This window comes from Salvia hispanica, chromosome 3 (assembly GCF_023119035.1).
Source record: "Salvia hispanica cultivar TCC Black 2014 chromosome 3, UniMelb_Shisp_WGS_1.0, whole genome shotgun sequence".
Classification (NCBI taxonomy): Eukaryota; Viridiplantae; Streptophyta; class Magnoliopsida; order Lamiales; family Lamiaceae; genus Salvia; species Salvia hispanica.
Genome location: NC_062967.1, coordinates 6,377,533 through 6,394,521, shown reverse-complemented (window position 1 = coordinate 6,394,521; position 16,989 = coordinate 6,377,533). Strand labels below are relative to the sequence as shown.

General features: G+C 33.2%; 2 protein-coding genes and 1 non-coding gene across 7 annotated transcripts; 1 reads left to right on the top strand and 2 right to left on the bottom strand.

Moving 5' to 3' along the window:
* Window positions 1–6,743: 6,743 nt before the first annotated feature.
* LOC125214381 (serine carboxypeptidase-like) lies at window positions 6,744–11,268 on the bottom strand. The gene is made up of 9 exons (XM_048115383.1): window positions 10,900–11,268; window positions 9,822–9,990; window positions 9,399–9,518; window positions 8,576–8,719; window positions 8,354–8,504; window positions 8,048–8,136; window positions 7,466–7,724; window positions 7,240–7,373; window positions 6,744–7,123 (listed from the first exon to the last, which is right to left on the bottom strand). Exons 1-9 carry the CDS (start codon window positions 11,211–11,213, stop codon window positions 6,995–6,997), a joined length of 1,509 nt encoding a protein of 502 aa, XP_047971340.1. The 5' UTR covers window positions 11,214–11,268; the 3' UTR covers window positions 6,744–6,994.
* A 1,523-nt stretch (window positions 11,269–12,791) lies between these two features.
* On the bottom strand, window positions 12,792–15,819 carry LOC125212054. Of its 5 annotated transcripts, none has more exons than XR_007174605.1 (5): window positions 15,139–15,248; window positions 14,146–14,274; window positions 13,755–13,842; window positions 13,375–13,488; window positions 12,792–13,291 (listed from the first exon to the last, which is right to left on the bottom strand). XR_007174605.1 is itself a non-coding variant. In XM_048112088.1 (5 exons), exons 2-5 carry the CDS (start codon window positions 14,270–14,272, stop codon window positions 13,238–13,240), a joined length of 336 nt encoding a protein of 111 aa, XP_047968045.1. In that variant the 5' UTR covers window positions 14,273–14,274; window positions 15,450–15,819; the 3' UTR covers window positions 12,792–13,237. The 5 variants fall into 5 exon arrangements, 4 of the variants coding, with proteins under 4 accessions (XP_047968045.1, XP_047968044.1, XP_047968043.1 ...); XM_048112088.1 differs by lacking the exon at window positions 15,139–15,248 and adding an exon at window positions 15,450–15,819 and having other exon boundaries at window positions 13,375–13,441; XM_048112087.1 differs by having other exon boundaries at window positions 13,375–13,441; window positions 15,214–15,297.
* Window positions 15,820–16,890: 1,071 nt separating this feature from the next.
* On the top strand, window positions 16,891–16,976 carry TRNAY-GUA. Its single transcript is given in 2 exon segments — window positions 16,891–16,927; window positions 16,941–16,976. It is a non-coding gene; the product is annotated as a tRNA-Tyr (tRNA).
* Window positions 16,977–16,989: the final 13 nt, after the last annotated feature.

Sequence of the window (16,989 nt, the reverse complement as noted above, 5' to 3'; positions counted from 1 at the left end):
TAGAGAATTTGAATTGGTAGCCTATTTCTAAGCTTATTATGTCACTCTGTAATTGAATTTAAATATCCTAATTATATTAATCAGGACTAATCAGTATGTGGATCTTGATTGATGGATAGTCAAGATTGATTTTCAAACAAAATTGGGCATTTAACTTTTTTATATATCCTTTCTTTCTTCTTCAATAATCCTACCCCCTATTTATAGATATCTAACTCTCATACTCATTCACATCCTGCCAGACTAGCCATGGTAAATATGTTGAATTTATTTTATGCAAATTTGTTCCATATAATCGATGTTTGTACCGATAATATACTCATTTATGTTTAACCATAGCATAATTTTTGTTTTGAATCAAGTATATCATATCGTTCTTAACATTAAAAAAACAATTTCAAAGTTAAAAAAAACGCAAAAAATCTCAATTATGAAACAATCAAGATCAACTGATGATATAGGTGATGCTACCTAAAACTTGGGTATACTATATAATCTTATTCTCATAATAATAGTATACTACTACTTAGTAGTAGTAAAAAATAGTATAAAACATCCTTTTTGTATATTCAATAATTAATTTTCTGCTCCAATTATATTGAGACAACAGTAAATGAATATCTAGTGTCCCATTGCATGACAAACAAAAACTTATATCAACATCTCATTTCTAGTTCACTTTTAACTATTATTATCTCAACACCAGCAGTGCGCTTAATTGATAATTTGAATAAACCCACCCTTACCCACGTGATCATGTCTACTTACAGTCATACACATTATAACTGAAGAAGTGATAAATTTATATAAATTTTAATTATATGGAGTACTACTTAATATTTTAAATTTTGAACGGAATCGGAACGATTTCATTTCAATTGATTTTATTATTTCCATCCTAATTTGCCCATATTATATTTTCAAATATGTATATTAATAAGATAGTAAGTATTTTATTTATTGCCATTCGTATGAACCATGAATTACAGTTAGTGTAGAAAAAACTCAATTGCCTATTCTTTTGGGGAAACAAATCTCGAGATTACAATTTCCTAGATGATATGGAATTATATGTTGCATTTTAAAGTAATGTTGATTAACTGGTATTAAATGCAAAATAAATGAAGAGTTCGATTATATAAAAAAATCTTTTATAATACCTAAAATGACCCATAAGTATATCTAATGTATGTCTTATGGTTATACTTGTGTTATTTCAAGTCAAAACCAACTTTTTAGCTCAGCTTCACAATCAAATAAACGTTTAAGTGCGGAAAATAGTAAAAGTGATTGATAATCGCCAAACATATCTAAGTGCTACCCTTAAAAATATAAACATATCTTCGTGCTTCGACTAGTAGATTTGATTGATTGTCAAACCAGATGTATAAAAAGGTTGTAAGAGCATATACAAGTTGGTGGGGTTACCCGGCCCATATAGATCTATCAATAATTATTCGTATAAAACGCATATTAACCAACGATTTTTGAAATAAAAATAAAATTTGAATTCGTGTTTTTATATGTTAAAACGAAAAGTGCAAAGCACCAATAGAATTATATTCAATGTTTTATTTTATTTTTGAATTTTAAAGTTATGATAGAAAAGCACACATATGTGTGTATGATTAAAAAATATATTGATAATATCAACTTTTCATTGACATATTACATCAACAATAGAAAGAAGGCAACAAAAAGCTACTAGTACTAATATAAACGGAATTTTGTTTTGTCGATAGTAAAATTCAGTTCAAATGTTAAAACTGAGGCATCAAAAGTTAATTTGACGTTTGGGTAGTTTGGTTCGATTCTCATTAAATTCACTGATGTATGACCTATATTTTCATTTATTTGAATGAAAAATTAATGAAATATAGTACTCTCTTCGTCCCAAATTACTTGAATCATATTTCTTTTTGGATTATCCCAAGTTATTTGGGTCGTTTCTCTTTTTGGCTAAAAACAAAACATCTAATCACACCACTTTAGTATTTCTTTTACTTTACTTTCTCTCCTTTCTCTTACTTTATTCCTTCTTCTACTTTATTTTACTTTATTTAACTCATTAAACACAACTTTCTTAAATCATGTGCCGAAAAGAAACGCCTCAAGTAACATGGGACGGAGGGAGAATCACTTTTTTATATTGATTTTATAATATTATGTGAGTGAAGTGAGTTATTGTAATTCTAGACTTAATTACCATATATGGTAAAAGTAAATGTGACTTTTATTGTGGGACGGATCGAAATGATTAAATATGACTCCTACTATGGAACATAGGGAGTAATATGTTTTTACAAATTTCATTCAATTTATATATGTATAAGTGGGTATTTATACAAACTAACACGGACAAGTTAGTACTAAGTCACAAACTTGACTCGACACGATGACTATAATTTATAAACAACTTTGGAAGTAATTAACAAATGTATCAAATCAACTGATAAGGCAGCCCAGCTGTTACCACATAAAATGGAAACCGATGCCCCTCATTTGATTTATACAGTTATAGTATAATCATTATTTTGAAATTTGATTACTCTATGATTCCTCAAGTCATCCAAATGGGGAGGCATAATACTTTCAAGGTATAGATGCCTCTTATATGTAAGAAAAATGAATAGGAGAAGGATGTTTGCCGAAGCTATTCAAATTAGAGAAATGAAAAGATCTGTTAAAATTTAGAACAAAGTATATGTATAGAAGGATTAGACTACAATTACGAATCATGAATTCCAAATGAAATATGTATGAATTTGTTGTGAAAATACAATCCAAAATTCGCTCCTTAAGAGACAAGTAGTATTTTTAAAATGAATTCTAATTTAGTCAATACCCGCGTATGCATACACACACGTTATACTTGCACACCATAAGCAAATTGCAAATCGATTCTTTTATTTTGCACGCAATTTATGAGACTACTAGGCATAAATATATCAAATTTATGACAAAGATGAACCAAGATATACTTGAATGCGTATACATATGCTAATTTGTTATAGTTCTATTGTCAAATATCAGAAATATGTGTATAGATATGTTAATTCTTTCATAGTTCCATTGTCAAGTAATATTTGATGGCAATTTATAAAGAGTGATGTTAACACAAACTCACATTATAACTTTTCAAACAAGATAGTACTTTCTCACTCCCAAGGAAAATGACACCTTCATCGGGCAGCATAGGTTTTAAGACAACTTTATTTTGTGTGTTAAGTAAAGAGAGGAAATAAAATAGAGATAAAAGATATTTCCATTTTTAGTAATGAGTTATCTTGGTTAAAACAAATAAAAAGAAAGAGTCATCTTCATGTGAAACGGAGGAAGTATTATTTTTTAGATTTGTAAGTTATATTTATAAATTTAGGTTTTAAACTATAAATATAGATGGAAACAGTTGAATAATATTTAATAATTAAAACCATTACTATATTTATTAAAATTAGTTTATGCGATCAATTATAATATGATTGGATAGTATTATTGATTAATAAAACCACGTTGTGAAAAAAAAAAGTTAAACATGAGAGATACCTTCCTTTCAAAAATGAATTAGGAATCTATAACTAGTCATGCAATTGATTGGGCCCGCCACTTTAACGTTTCTTATTTTCTGCTCAATTATTGAATCCAAGCATTTATAGTATATATAAATAAACTGAAAAGGGGCAAAATTTTAGTGTATATAAATAAAGTGGATTATGATAACACAAGAACACATGGGTCACACGTTAATACTTGATGATGAAATGAAGTCACATTGAATTATAGTAGTGTATATATTAAAACATAAAGTGTGAATGTATGATAAAAGTAAGTAACAAAAGAAATTCCATAAATAGTACTATTATCAACAATTTTTATCATTCGAAACTCTATTATTAGGACAACCAAACAGTGTGTCAATACTAGGCTTTTGCATCTCTATTTATTAACATAGAAGTCGATTGATTGCGACTACATATCGAGCTAGCATAAGCATGCATATTATAGTAGCGTATTGAATGCCTTACCAAAGATATGAAAATATTCTATAAGCAGCAAACTGATGCGGAATCATAGGGCCCTACTAATTTTGTCTCCTTTCTAATTTTTATGAAAGTAATCAAACTTAGGTACTACTTTTCTTTTATTATTCTGGCCAAACAACGAAAAAGCAGATAGATACATAATTGCGCAGCTTCAAATCAATTCCAAGTTCTATTTCACCTTTCAACAATTTTAACCTAATGTATACAGTAGAAAAATGGTCCTATGTATTAAAAGTGATACTACTAAACATGATTATTTATTACTGTATTACGCAAAAACAGTGAAGAGTCAGAAACAAACTGTATAACCAAAGGCGCTAACCATGTGTGTAATATAAATTGAATATACAATACGTGATCCAAGTTTGAAAATTATTTGGTCAAATCAAATGTTAACCTATATTATTTCTATATATTTAATATACTGTATCACCTAAATTTAGCAACACATGGGAACTATTCCTCGTAAATCTTAAACCTTGTCCAAAATTTGACCCAACCCGACCTTTTGGTACATAACAACAGCAAACATACAAGGATGGACACTTAATTTAACAGGCTATGGTAAATTTGATATGCAGTGAGAGAACATATATGGCGATGGGCAAACCCTTGGGAGAAAGAGGTAAAAAAACAAAATATGTATTATGCCAGCTTCATATGTTATATGCTAATTCAACCATGATCGAGCCGAGCCAACAGAATTACCTGGGATACCTTTGCCAGGAATAGAAAGATAAGGTGATGTGGGGGAGAGAGAGGTCCACTGGTAAAGCAACTAACATGGTGGAGGAATGGCACTATATTTCATGCAGACAAAATTGAAGGTGGGACATAATTTCTTAAGATCCCACGAAACCGTCAACAAACAGCTATTTATTTGGGATCTCAACTCAACTCAAGAGAACAATACACAAATTCTACATGATTTGCTTAATACTGTCAATTTTTATCTATAGCCTAGACCATCACAAGTAAATTTCAAAGACCACAAGATTAGCCTCTCCTATAATGAACAAAGATATACTCCGTAGATCATGGATCCACTACAGTATTTCTCAGGTATAGACAAAAAAAGCACATATCTTTAGATTCGATCCATTTGCTTATCACAGAAGACGTATTGCCATGATTTATTTGGTGGGGTTCATGATGAAATGGTTTTTGATGTTATTTTGGAATGGGGAGCAAGCACAATCTGCCCTTGATCTTGGTCTGGGGCTGATTGTAAAGTGGTTTCAAAAGTCTGTGGCTGTTAAGGTAAACTGTTTAGTGAAAGCAAAAGAGGTTTTGTCCGCACAACATAAACAAGGTTTCCCACTAACACGTGAAGCTGTTGGCTAGTGGCTGCTTATTGGATTAAGTACCATCAGATCAACAAATTTTATTAGTTTCTGAATTTACTTCAAAGCTAGTATCATTTTGGGTCCTATAACGTGCAATATAGTCAATAAAATTGAGTTCCTACCTCAACTTGAATCCAGCACACTTTTAACTAAAAACTGACTATAGTACGAAAGAACTAAAATGGCATGTTGGTAGACTTGTGGGTAGAGGTTTTCAAAGCTTTGTTCACTCTGTCTACGATTGAAATTTGTTTCTGGTGGTTTTCAACTCAAGTGCAATATAATCATTACATTAGTTGATGAACCCACCACCCCAAGCTTCGATTATGTGCAATATAGTCATAGTTTATGGCTCTCATGTCAGTATAGTGTCAGGATGTTATGCACTAAGTCCATGTGCATTGTTCGGAATATGACTATTTTCATTGACAGCCCCCACCTCCTCCAGAGTGGTTTACCAAGTAACGAATGCAAGAATAACTAGATCAGTGATAGATTAGAAATTTACCTTCTTAAAAGCCAATCATGCTGAATAAGTGCCAAGGCTCCATCACAAAATAGGTTAGACAGCCCGTTTCAGCTCCATACAGTCCGTGAGTTAACTTGGCATTGTTCATCTGAAAAGAACAAAGACAGATCAAAAGAAAGCATAGAATAAAACAAAATAAAGCTATATTCGAAGATGAAGATGAGAGGTGGGATCATGCTCGTGAACCTTACACAAGATTTCCCGTAGTTAGTGGTCTACATACACCAAGTGCACTTATTTGATGATATAAGGGCAAAACAGCCCAAAGAAAAAAATGAATTTGACTCTTTCGAGTTGAAATGCAGGGCCCAACGACAAGATACTATGCAGCAAACACAAAGCCACACACGCACACAACATACGAATTAATATACAGTACTTACAAGTGACTGTGTCCAACTGATCCTGGTCATCGTTTGCCCATTAAATACCACAACAAAAAACTATAGATATTTTCTGCATTCAAAACCAATTTGTAAAAAAGAAAATGAGAGTGACATCAACTCATAGAGAGCACTAATTAGTGCCAAATTCATAAGGATCATAGGTTTGTTGATGAAGCTAGGGCTCTGTGAGCATCTTTAAAATCATTAATCAAGATTTCAAGTACAATCGGGATCACATTTAAGGGTCAGTATGGCATCTTCACTGGACTAAACTTATAAAACTGAATGAAAGTAATAAAGAAAGGTATATAACTACTCATCCTAGAGAGAGAATTACTAAGAAGGAAAAACAGGTCCATGAAACACTACTTATCAGTTATCATCCAAATAGAAGTAAATGTCAAACATGTTACCATAATAAGCTAAAGATTCATATCAATGACTGAAACCCAATACTATTGATGGGGAATCTATCATTATAGTACATGAAGGCCATAAACTGCTAAGCAAAAGGGCAGTCATGCAACCACAAAACAACACAGGATAAATTTTGTAATCACAGCACATCCAATTTCAACATTTTGCCTTCACCATTACTTATCCTACATAACTGTCATGAGGCTGTAAGATGTCCATAAGTCATCTCTTGTTTACAGACATTTTATAGGTCGAGAAAGCCAAGCTTCGTAATCACATCGAAGAAACCAGATTATCCTGTTCGGCAGTCAGTTGTGAGAGTGACCCCTTCATCCACCTCTTCAGCATCTCTAGTGCGGCTTTAGGCTGATCCATAGGAACCATGTGTCCAGCATCATGTACCTATATTCAGAAAGGAAATTGTATGGACAAATGAAAGAGCAAAATGTAAATCAGCATAGCAGTGAATCTACATATTAAAATCTGAGAAAAATAGGGGAGGAAAGGAGGTAGAAGACCTTTAAGAAACTCAGAGGACCATAACTTGTCAACAATCCTGCATCGGAACCATCAACTTGAAAAGGGACTTCGGGGGATGATTCAAAGTCATTCTGACCACTCCACTGCATTGCATGTACCCATCTTGAATTACCTGTTCATAGAAATGATTCAACACAGTTTTGTCAATGAACTTCAATCTGGATAATGTCACTTCTCCCTGATCAGGAAATAAAGTAGTCTCACCAAGCCAGTTGCAGATCAAATCATATTCTCCAGCATACACCAGCATCTTTATTCCATCCTCAAGAAGAGCAGGGATACCAGTTTCAAGATTTCTCATCCAGTCCATGAGCATTGCCTGGTAAACAGTAGGACTGCACGAGACAAACTCTATATCTCCAACTCCAAGCGCTGTCCTCACAGGTTTTTCATTGAGGAACTTCTCCAAGTTTGAGAAGTCGTAGCATAGACTGCCTATACACTTCTTTCTGATATCATAATACTGCAGGAAGAAAGAGTGAAGCATCATCCAAAAACTTCTAGCTTGAGAAGGTAAAGACCTAATTTTTTGAAAAATTATATGCAATGCACAAAGCCTCTGTCTGAAGAAAGGCAGAAAGCCCATGTCATTTCAAAGCTCAAAGATGCTTTGGGACATGTTTTATGAGTATCATCAATGAGTTCAATTGGTTGATTTAATCCAAGTTCATCCCAAGAATAAATTAATACGATTACAGGTAAATGTTCCTGCTGTTATTATATACTTTATGCACAGCAGTTATAAATCAGGAGATAACCCAGACATAGACGAGTTATGCTTCTTACATTCACATCGCCAGCATGTGAGATAATTGAACTGAATATTGTGTTGCAAACAAAATAGGCCGCCATGCAAGATAAAGTTCCATCAGTGCCTGAAACAAGTGAAGGAAAAATGTTTAAGCTAACCAACAACATAGCTACAGAGTGATAGAGCCACTCCAAGCATATAATAAATATTGTCCTAACTGATTTACAAATAAGGCTTAACAGCTTAAGCAATGACCACTCACAGAAGACAAACAGACCATACTCAGAAAACACAAAAATCATTGTAACATAAAATATCAAAAACAGGAGGATGTATGGTACCACAGAGCTTGATCGCTGCTTCACATAGTGGAAGCACTTTGTTGATACGATCATGCTCAGATTGCGTAAGTATTCCCATATCAAGAGCATAATCAGCATATGCAGCATACTGGATTCCTGGATCCGTTAGACCATTTCCCATTGCAAATCCCTGTTTAGCTTAGATCAGATAAGATATTCAACACAGCCACATAAACAATAAAATTAACAATTCAGTAATACCTTCAGATTCACATGAATTCCTTCCCCTTCTTTGTTTCCACGGTGGACGCGACCAGCAAAAGCAGGAATATAATGTCCAGCATATGACTCTCCAGTAATGAAAAAATCATTATTTGCTAGTTCAGGATGCTCCGTAAAGAATGCCTACAGCAGAACTTAAGAGTGAGAACTCTATTCAATATTTAAGTTTTATTTTAGTCTCTCATCTAATGCAATTCCACATTAATCGTAAAAAGTGGAAACCTGTGTATAGTTATGCACTGTACAAAAGCTTCATAAAGCGTCGCAACACATTATTTCTTCCATCACTCATCAGTAAGTGATATTCAAATATTTGCTTTTGGTTCACACTACCAGAACTTAAATCGCAGAGAGCTTCAAGAATAATTATCATTATACACCTCATTTACATTTTAAGTTATTGAGAGTTGCTATGGACGAACAATCATTTTCTTTGAGATGAAACATATCAAAATCAATGCCAGTATTTACTCCTCCACAATCCACATGCATCATCATCAGGCACAACTAGTGAATCTTTTGAGGGTTAACTTCATAATGAAACAACACTCTAAAAACCTGAATTGCCACATTCTTTGTCAATGAGTGACAGCAGAAAGCTCTTGGTACTAGGCATTTAATGGCACTATTATTTGAATTCTCCTTTGTCAGACAAAAATCTTTCCACTTGCATGACTAATATCAAAATTACTAAGATAGATGTAGATACATTCAAATTCTTTCTGAGAAATAGGAAGCATAACAAAGATCAGATGCTCTTGTATGAGAGGGTGCAAGAGGGAAACAAAGTAACAAAACTAACCTGTATAAAGTCATATAGGTCATCGCTGACATCATGTTCATTATGGCGAATGTCACGTTTATCAGAACTATAGCTAAATCCAGTTCCAATAGGTTGGTCAACAAATATAATATTCGAAACCTGCAAATTCATCAAAGAACTTTATATATCACAAACAAGTGTTTCTGAAGCTAGATATTTAAAAGTGTGAATAGATCCTCGACGTATTAGGAACAATGTAAACCAAATTCAGCAGTTCAAACATGGCACCAAAAAGTTTAGAACACAATACATTAACAATTAGCATAATTCCCCTTTCAAGGAAAAAAACAATTAGCTTAATTCAGATAATATATCTGCATAAGAATTGTAGACATAAGGATTTTATCAAATTAGGTAGGTAATAGTATATTTTTAATCACCAGAATTAACCAAGTATAATACCTGGTCCCACCCATACTCATTTCTCACAAGAGTTAGATTATCAGCAATAGTGAAGGGGCCATTTTCGTAGAAAAGAGCCATCTCACTGCTACAACCTGGCCCACCAGTCAACCAGATGACAACAGGATCTGTGGTGCTATTACGAGACTCAAAGAAGAAGTAAAACATCCTGCAACCATAATGCCAATAGCGCCACAGTTAGAGCATTGGGTATAGTGAGAATATCAGAGGCTGCAGAAAATCAAAACATTTCCATAGGAAAATTTACAAACATTATGTTTGAAATTATAAAATTTAAGGAACATGCTCTTGAATATAGTTAATCAGACAATTGAAAAATGGAATCCCCACTTGACATTGCTCATGAGGTCAACAAAGTTAATCCCAAGACATATGATCACCTGTATTCTAATTATCAGCTAGGTCATGGCAACAGAAAATGTTAAATGTCCAAATTAAGATTCAGGACATAGTAACCTTGCATAAAATATCAAGGCTATGCAAGGCCAGCGCATACAAACCAACTAAACATATCCAAATATCCACATTTAGCGTCATTAGACAGAAATGCAAACAAACATATCCAGTGAGTGTAAAAATATGATACAAAGTGTTCTCGGTAAATAAGTAGCATCAAATACATTCCTAGAAAGTATATGTACAATGTACGAGTAGAACAGTGACTGCACAGAGAAAGCAGCTCTACCTCAATTAACTGCTGGTAAATGCGAATTAATTAAACACATGTATTGAAATGGTCATCGCAACAATGTACAATGATACAATCACGAAACGTAGCAAAATATCAGTCATGGTGCCTTAACTCGATCAATGTGAGCAAACCACGTTTTCCTCACTCGCGAGTCGCGATATAGCACACAATAAAAATATCTATCACACGCGATTAATCGATATAACATGGCGGATAATCGAGGAAAATTTGTCAACCAACCGTCATATTTCTATAAATTGGCTGCTTATGCAAGTCAGTTACTGATTACGAATTAATAAACGTCAACAAAAAAAAGTTCGACAGCAAGGAACTTGTAACTTAAATTCAATTTCTGAATAAGCTAACCTGGCGGCATGAGAATGCTCAATCTTATAGTAACCGGCATGGTGACCTAGTTCCTCAGCTGCGATGGGATCCACCGAATTCGGAAACCTAAATCGCCTCTCCACCAGCCTCGCAGCGTCGGGAGAAGCAACCTCATCGTCGATGATGTTGATCGGATGGTTCGGGAACAAATTGAGGTCGTGAATCAGCCGCTCAACCGAAATCATTGACAGATTCGGCGGCGGACGGAGCAGCCCGACGACGGAGGCGATCGGCGAGAAGAGGACGAGGACGACGACGACGATAGAGAGGAAGCTTTGAGAAGACGAAATCATTTTTTCGTGAGCTTGCGGTTCCTATTTGCTAGACTGAACTCATGCGTTTTTCGTTGCTTTGTTTGATATTTATACTACCAGAATATGTAATCTCCAGTTTCAAGGCGTTGATCTTAGATCGTGGGGTATGATGGGTCCGGCAAAGTGGAAGATCGAAGGGCTATAATCGTGCTCATGCTCTTTGCGATTTATGTGGTCCCACAATTTAGCATTAATATTTAATACTTAGAGGTGCAATGAAAATGATGATATAATTATAAAATAATTCAAATATTCTGTATATATAATAAATGGGGCTAACAAATTAGCAATTTCAAACTAAAACTAAATTTTAGCCATTAGATTAGAAGATCTAGTGGTTAAAATGATGTTACACGTATTATATTTTAATTAAAAAAATTAATAAATAAAATTAGAGGGTATTAATGTCAATTTCCTCTCATTAAAATCATCTTAAAACTTTAAATTTTACGTAACTCTCTCGATTTAAATTACCTTTTCACAAAAAATATATCAAATTAAAAATAATTTTATAAGGATTTCAACGAGATCTCAATTGCATATGTTCCGACGACGTTCGGATGATGAAGTTTGATATTTTTTATTTTATTTTTTGTAAATGTTGATAACCAGATTTTTATCAACAAATACATAAAAAAATCTCAATAAACCATGTAAAAATCTCAATAAATATGTGTTGATATTTTCTTGTACTAGTGTTGATATTCTTATATTAATACATTATGTTGATATAAAAAAACATTCACGAAAATTATCATATGATAACATAATGACGATATTACCTCTTTGTTGATATTTTGTCTACTATTTATTGAAATTCGAAGATTTAATACATCCACTCATTTTAAAATCTAAAAATAGAGATTTGGTCTTAATTTTAGATTATGGTGCTATAAGCATTAGAATATGATACATAACTATAATAAATATATTTAAAGTGTAGTAAGATATGGTTTTGAACCTATTTGAACTGTATTAATGCGACTTCAATGAGAGAAAAAATGGTCATATGTCGTAATTTGTGTTAAACGTACTATGAGATATACTAACGAGTGTACTAAGTGGTATGTTATATTGTTAATTATTTAAATTGTTAACTCTACTAACTCATCAATGTTGTGTATTAAAAATATCAATACGGTGATATTAAAATGTCAATACATTATATTGAATTTCAACAAAATTATGTGTTGACATTTTTAATACACTGCGTTGATGAGTTAGCAAGTTTGCAACTTAAGAAAGTTAGCAATTGATCACCACCCAGTGTACTGGGGTGTGTTATATTGCTAACTATTTAAATTGCTAACTCTATTAACTCATCAATATTGTATATTAAAAATATCAAAACATATAAAAGTATTAAAAATGTAACATATAAAAGTAGTGTAGAAATTTGAAGTCTTAGTGCAGTATTGATTCGTGTCAAATTATTAAAAAGGCATAATTGTAATATTTCATGATCAAAGAAAAAACATCCCTGCTGATTTAAAACATCGTGAATATGAAAAAGTATTATTCTATATATATAGGGGGAGAAAGAACGATAATTGCATATAAGTTCAAAATTCAAAAATAGTAGTATTAGGCATTACACACCAACATCTGCAACATTTCATGTGTTCATACAAATCTAGTTGCTAGCTCTTCTACATTTTGAGAAGAAACTAAACTAACAACTAAGATTGAATTATCTATATATCAAACTCTTACTACACTCTAACAACAACTAAAATTGGAAAAAATAAGCCATGCTCAATCTTCTCACCTAAGCTATGCAACACATGGCACTTAATCGACAACTCGAGATGTAGCACTTTATCCCCCACAGAGTGATTATTGTTGTAGAACAATATATAAGCAGCAGAGCTTATCGACAACGCAATGCATCATTAAGAAGCATAATCAAGCTAAAAGTATGTTCATCACTATTTAACAACAACATCTGATGTGGTAGCAGAAGCTGATGAATTATCGGTGTGAAGCCTCTTCGATAAGATAATCTAATCAAAAAGCCCCTCATCATGCCAGGTATCAACCAAAAAATCTACCATCTCCTGCAAAATTGTAAATGCATCTATATTTATCAACTTGTACTAGAGAGGAGTTCAAATATGGTGTAGCGTAGAGTTTAACTTACAGGTAAAGGAATTGGCTTAGGGAAAGGGTCATTGGTCGAGAGCAAGTCTTCATACGTCGTTGACCAGCTGCAACAGATCTCACGATGAAGAATCAATGCACCATCATAGAATTACTAGAAACCAAATGTAATGCAAAAATCAACTTAACAATGAAAACTAATAGTCCTGAATAACTGATAGGACAGCAATTGAGAATCCAAATTTTATCGGTGATCATCCAGAACAAGATGAAGTCTCTGTCTCTGGATTATATTACCCCAGGTAGCCATAACTGGTTCAACTTCATCTTCAGGCATATAAATTAAAGTATTAAAACGATCAAAATATAACTACTACATTGGATTTTCATGGAGCAGAGAAGAGAAGGAGATCTCAATACCTTATAATTGGATCATTTTGCATTCCACGAGGCCCCTGAGATATATCTCCAGTCCATTTCCTTCTGCTCTCTTCCCATTCAATCGAAGCTGGATTAACATATTTAGGCACAGAAAAACCAAATAAAGTTTATATGCATCGGTTAGTGATACAATAACAAGGACCATTGCGATAAATGGAAGATTCTCTTTTGACCTGACACATTGGTGTAATCATTATTCATTATTTACGAAGAACTAGATATGTGGGGTGCAGATATTGGACCAACAAAAGTACAAGTATGAAATATTGTCGCTCCATTTCCAAAATACGAAGCAATGAAGATGGAGATACCAATAAATAGATACATTTCTCTATTATGTATGCAGATAAAAGAGTGAAGAAAGGCTTACCATGATTAACGAATCGAGAAGTGTCTGGGCTGTTATCTGCTGCCTTTTTCTGTTCATTACGAGACGTTGAAGGTTGCAAACATCTGTTTTCATTGCAATGGGAAGCTCTACCATTAACTTCTGTCATGTCTGGAATAAAGGACCATCAGTTGTTAATGCGTACAGTTTATCTTAAGCGAATTGTATGTTTCAAATGTTTTTCGATGTTGAGTTAAATCAGAATAGGTTTCACAAACACACTCCAATCAAGATGTAAAAAAATTCCTTCTAGTACTAATCATTAGATGCAATATAATTGGAAGGAGAAGATGAATATCAATTCAATTGATACATCCCAAATTTGTTTCACATCAGAAAAGCCACTGTTCAAGCTACCCCATTCGGATCAATCTGATAACGAAGTGAAATGTGGAGGCTATTTGCTTAAATCAGTTCTCACACAGAAAGAACTGAAAATCTAGAGAACTAAGGATTAGCCTAGATAATTACACTTTGACCTTTATAGCAATGGTGCTGCTCAATTTAAAAAGTTATATTCAATTTCATATGTTTGATCACAAATTGCAACTTATCAAATTACCCAAATCAAAAGCATGACTTATTAACCTTTAGAGGGCTTTTACTATTCAAGATTAGCCTAGTAGCTACTCTATTGTTTACTATGATGAGATTGGAACTTTGGGATATCCTAAGAGGCCCCTTGATAATTCCTACAATTTGAGTAACTCACTTGATTCTTATCCAATTGAAAGAGCTACAATTGGAGAAATCGCAGTGATGAAGACAAAAAACACTCAGTCATGTATAATAGTAGTAAACTCCACTGAGAGGCTTTGAATAATACATATAAGAACCAACAAAGAAGATATTGAAATGCGAACAACTCATCAAATGTCCACTAAAAAAGGCCAACAAACAAGAAAACTAACTTATACTCCTAAATAGCATTCAAATATGCTCTGTTTCGACTTTGAGATACAGGAAACATAAAACCTTGAAGGAGAGGGCAAATGGTCAAAATTTCTTTCATATGTACAAACTCCCAAATTCCAAAATAAATTTCAGTTCCTTGATGATAAACATGCAGCAGCATGGCAAATCATAGCAACATGAGAAATTCTAACTCAAAACAAAAAAAACCCATCACTGTTTCAACGTCCTTAACGAAACCACATTCATGTATATTTGACAATTCAAAAAGGAAAAACAAAGACAGCCAACCAGAAGTTGAAAGAAAAAACAAAACAGTAAAAGGAAGGAAACGGAAAAGACGCATAAAAACAAGGAAAGGTAGAAATACGCACCTTTAGTGGAAGGCAAGTAGAAATGGGATAGAAAGGAAGGAATTTGAGAGGGGGGGAATGGCGTATATATAGGCAGAAAAGGGAAGCATTATGTGGGCTCAAGAATATGCAGCGTCGTTTTCTTTGTTTGGTGGCATCCTGTAAACTGTTTCTCCAGTTTCCTGATTCTATTATTCTCCCTATCTATCTTTCTCTATCCATCTCTCTCATCGCCGATGTGGATTTGGTGCCATTCTAGAATAGCACTTGCATGTTTAACACGATTACCAGCGACTGCCCTTTGGCTGCCCCGGAGATTTGCATTACAGGTTTGTACCTTGAGGGCATTACGGTCATTATGTTGGCGCTGAAGATTCTTGTACCTTGTAGATAGTACCAGTGTACCACGAGGAGCACGCCGCACCGGCCTTGGATAAAATGGAGTAGTACAAGTATTAAAGGAAAGGTATATTTGATAAATCATGGAATAATAGCCATTAAAATAACGACGACTATGTTGCATAAACTTTAAAATTGAAATACTAAATTATGAAATTTCAATTTTTTTTTTAATTGTCTCATTCATTCACAATTTTTGATCAAATTGATTTGTACATGGATGAGATAATTGAGAAAATTAAAACTTCGTGATTTAATAATATTCTAATTTCAAAGTTCATAGACAGACTAGAATTTTACTGAACTTTATATTTTAACTGACTATTAACCCATAAATTATACTCCTACTACCTTCGTCCACCTCTAATAATGTGCATAATGGACTAAATGAGTTATGATACAAAATTAATAAAATTAGAGAAAGATATTAAAAAATGCGAGAGATTGGATCCTCTTTATATGAGAGAGGAAACTTACTAAAAATAGAACAATACTGGTTATTACATCAAATCGACGAAGAGAAATAAGACACTTTAAAGGTGAAGTGTTAAAAATATGGAGTGAAGGAAGATCTAAAATCCAATCTAGAATGACCATGAAATAACTAATAAGTATATAGTTCAATCCTCATACTCCATATCTCACCTACTCTCTAGAAGAAAAAGGAAAAAAACTCGTAACTTCATAATTTTATAACTCAAATAATTACAATAAATTGTTCTATAAGCTCGCAAGAAATTAGGTTGATCCTATACATGATTCTTGGGTTTATACATGTTGTTTATAATTAGTACTATAAAATTCAACAATGAAATGGATAAAATAATATTCTATTGCTAAATTTGCTACTATTATAAAGTATGGTTTCTAATATTGTAGTACTAGTAAGTAGTAATTACAACGTGTCCAACAGCAGATATTCATAATTCCAAAGCAGCTTGTAAATGTATTTGCAAAATTTTGAATCATGTTGTAGAAGAAAATTTAGTGAATATTCAATGAAAGTAGTCAACTTCAGAGGCGTTATTTGTTATTATTGTTTTAGTTAGCCTAAATTTTACAACCGACCTTAGCTCAGTTGGTAGAGCGGAGGACTGTAGTGTTATAATAGCTATCCTTAGGTCGCTGGTTCGAATCCGGCAGGTCGGAATTTTTTTTAATT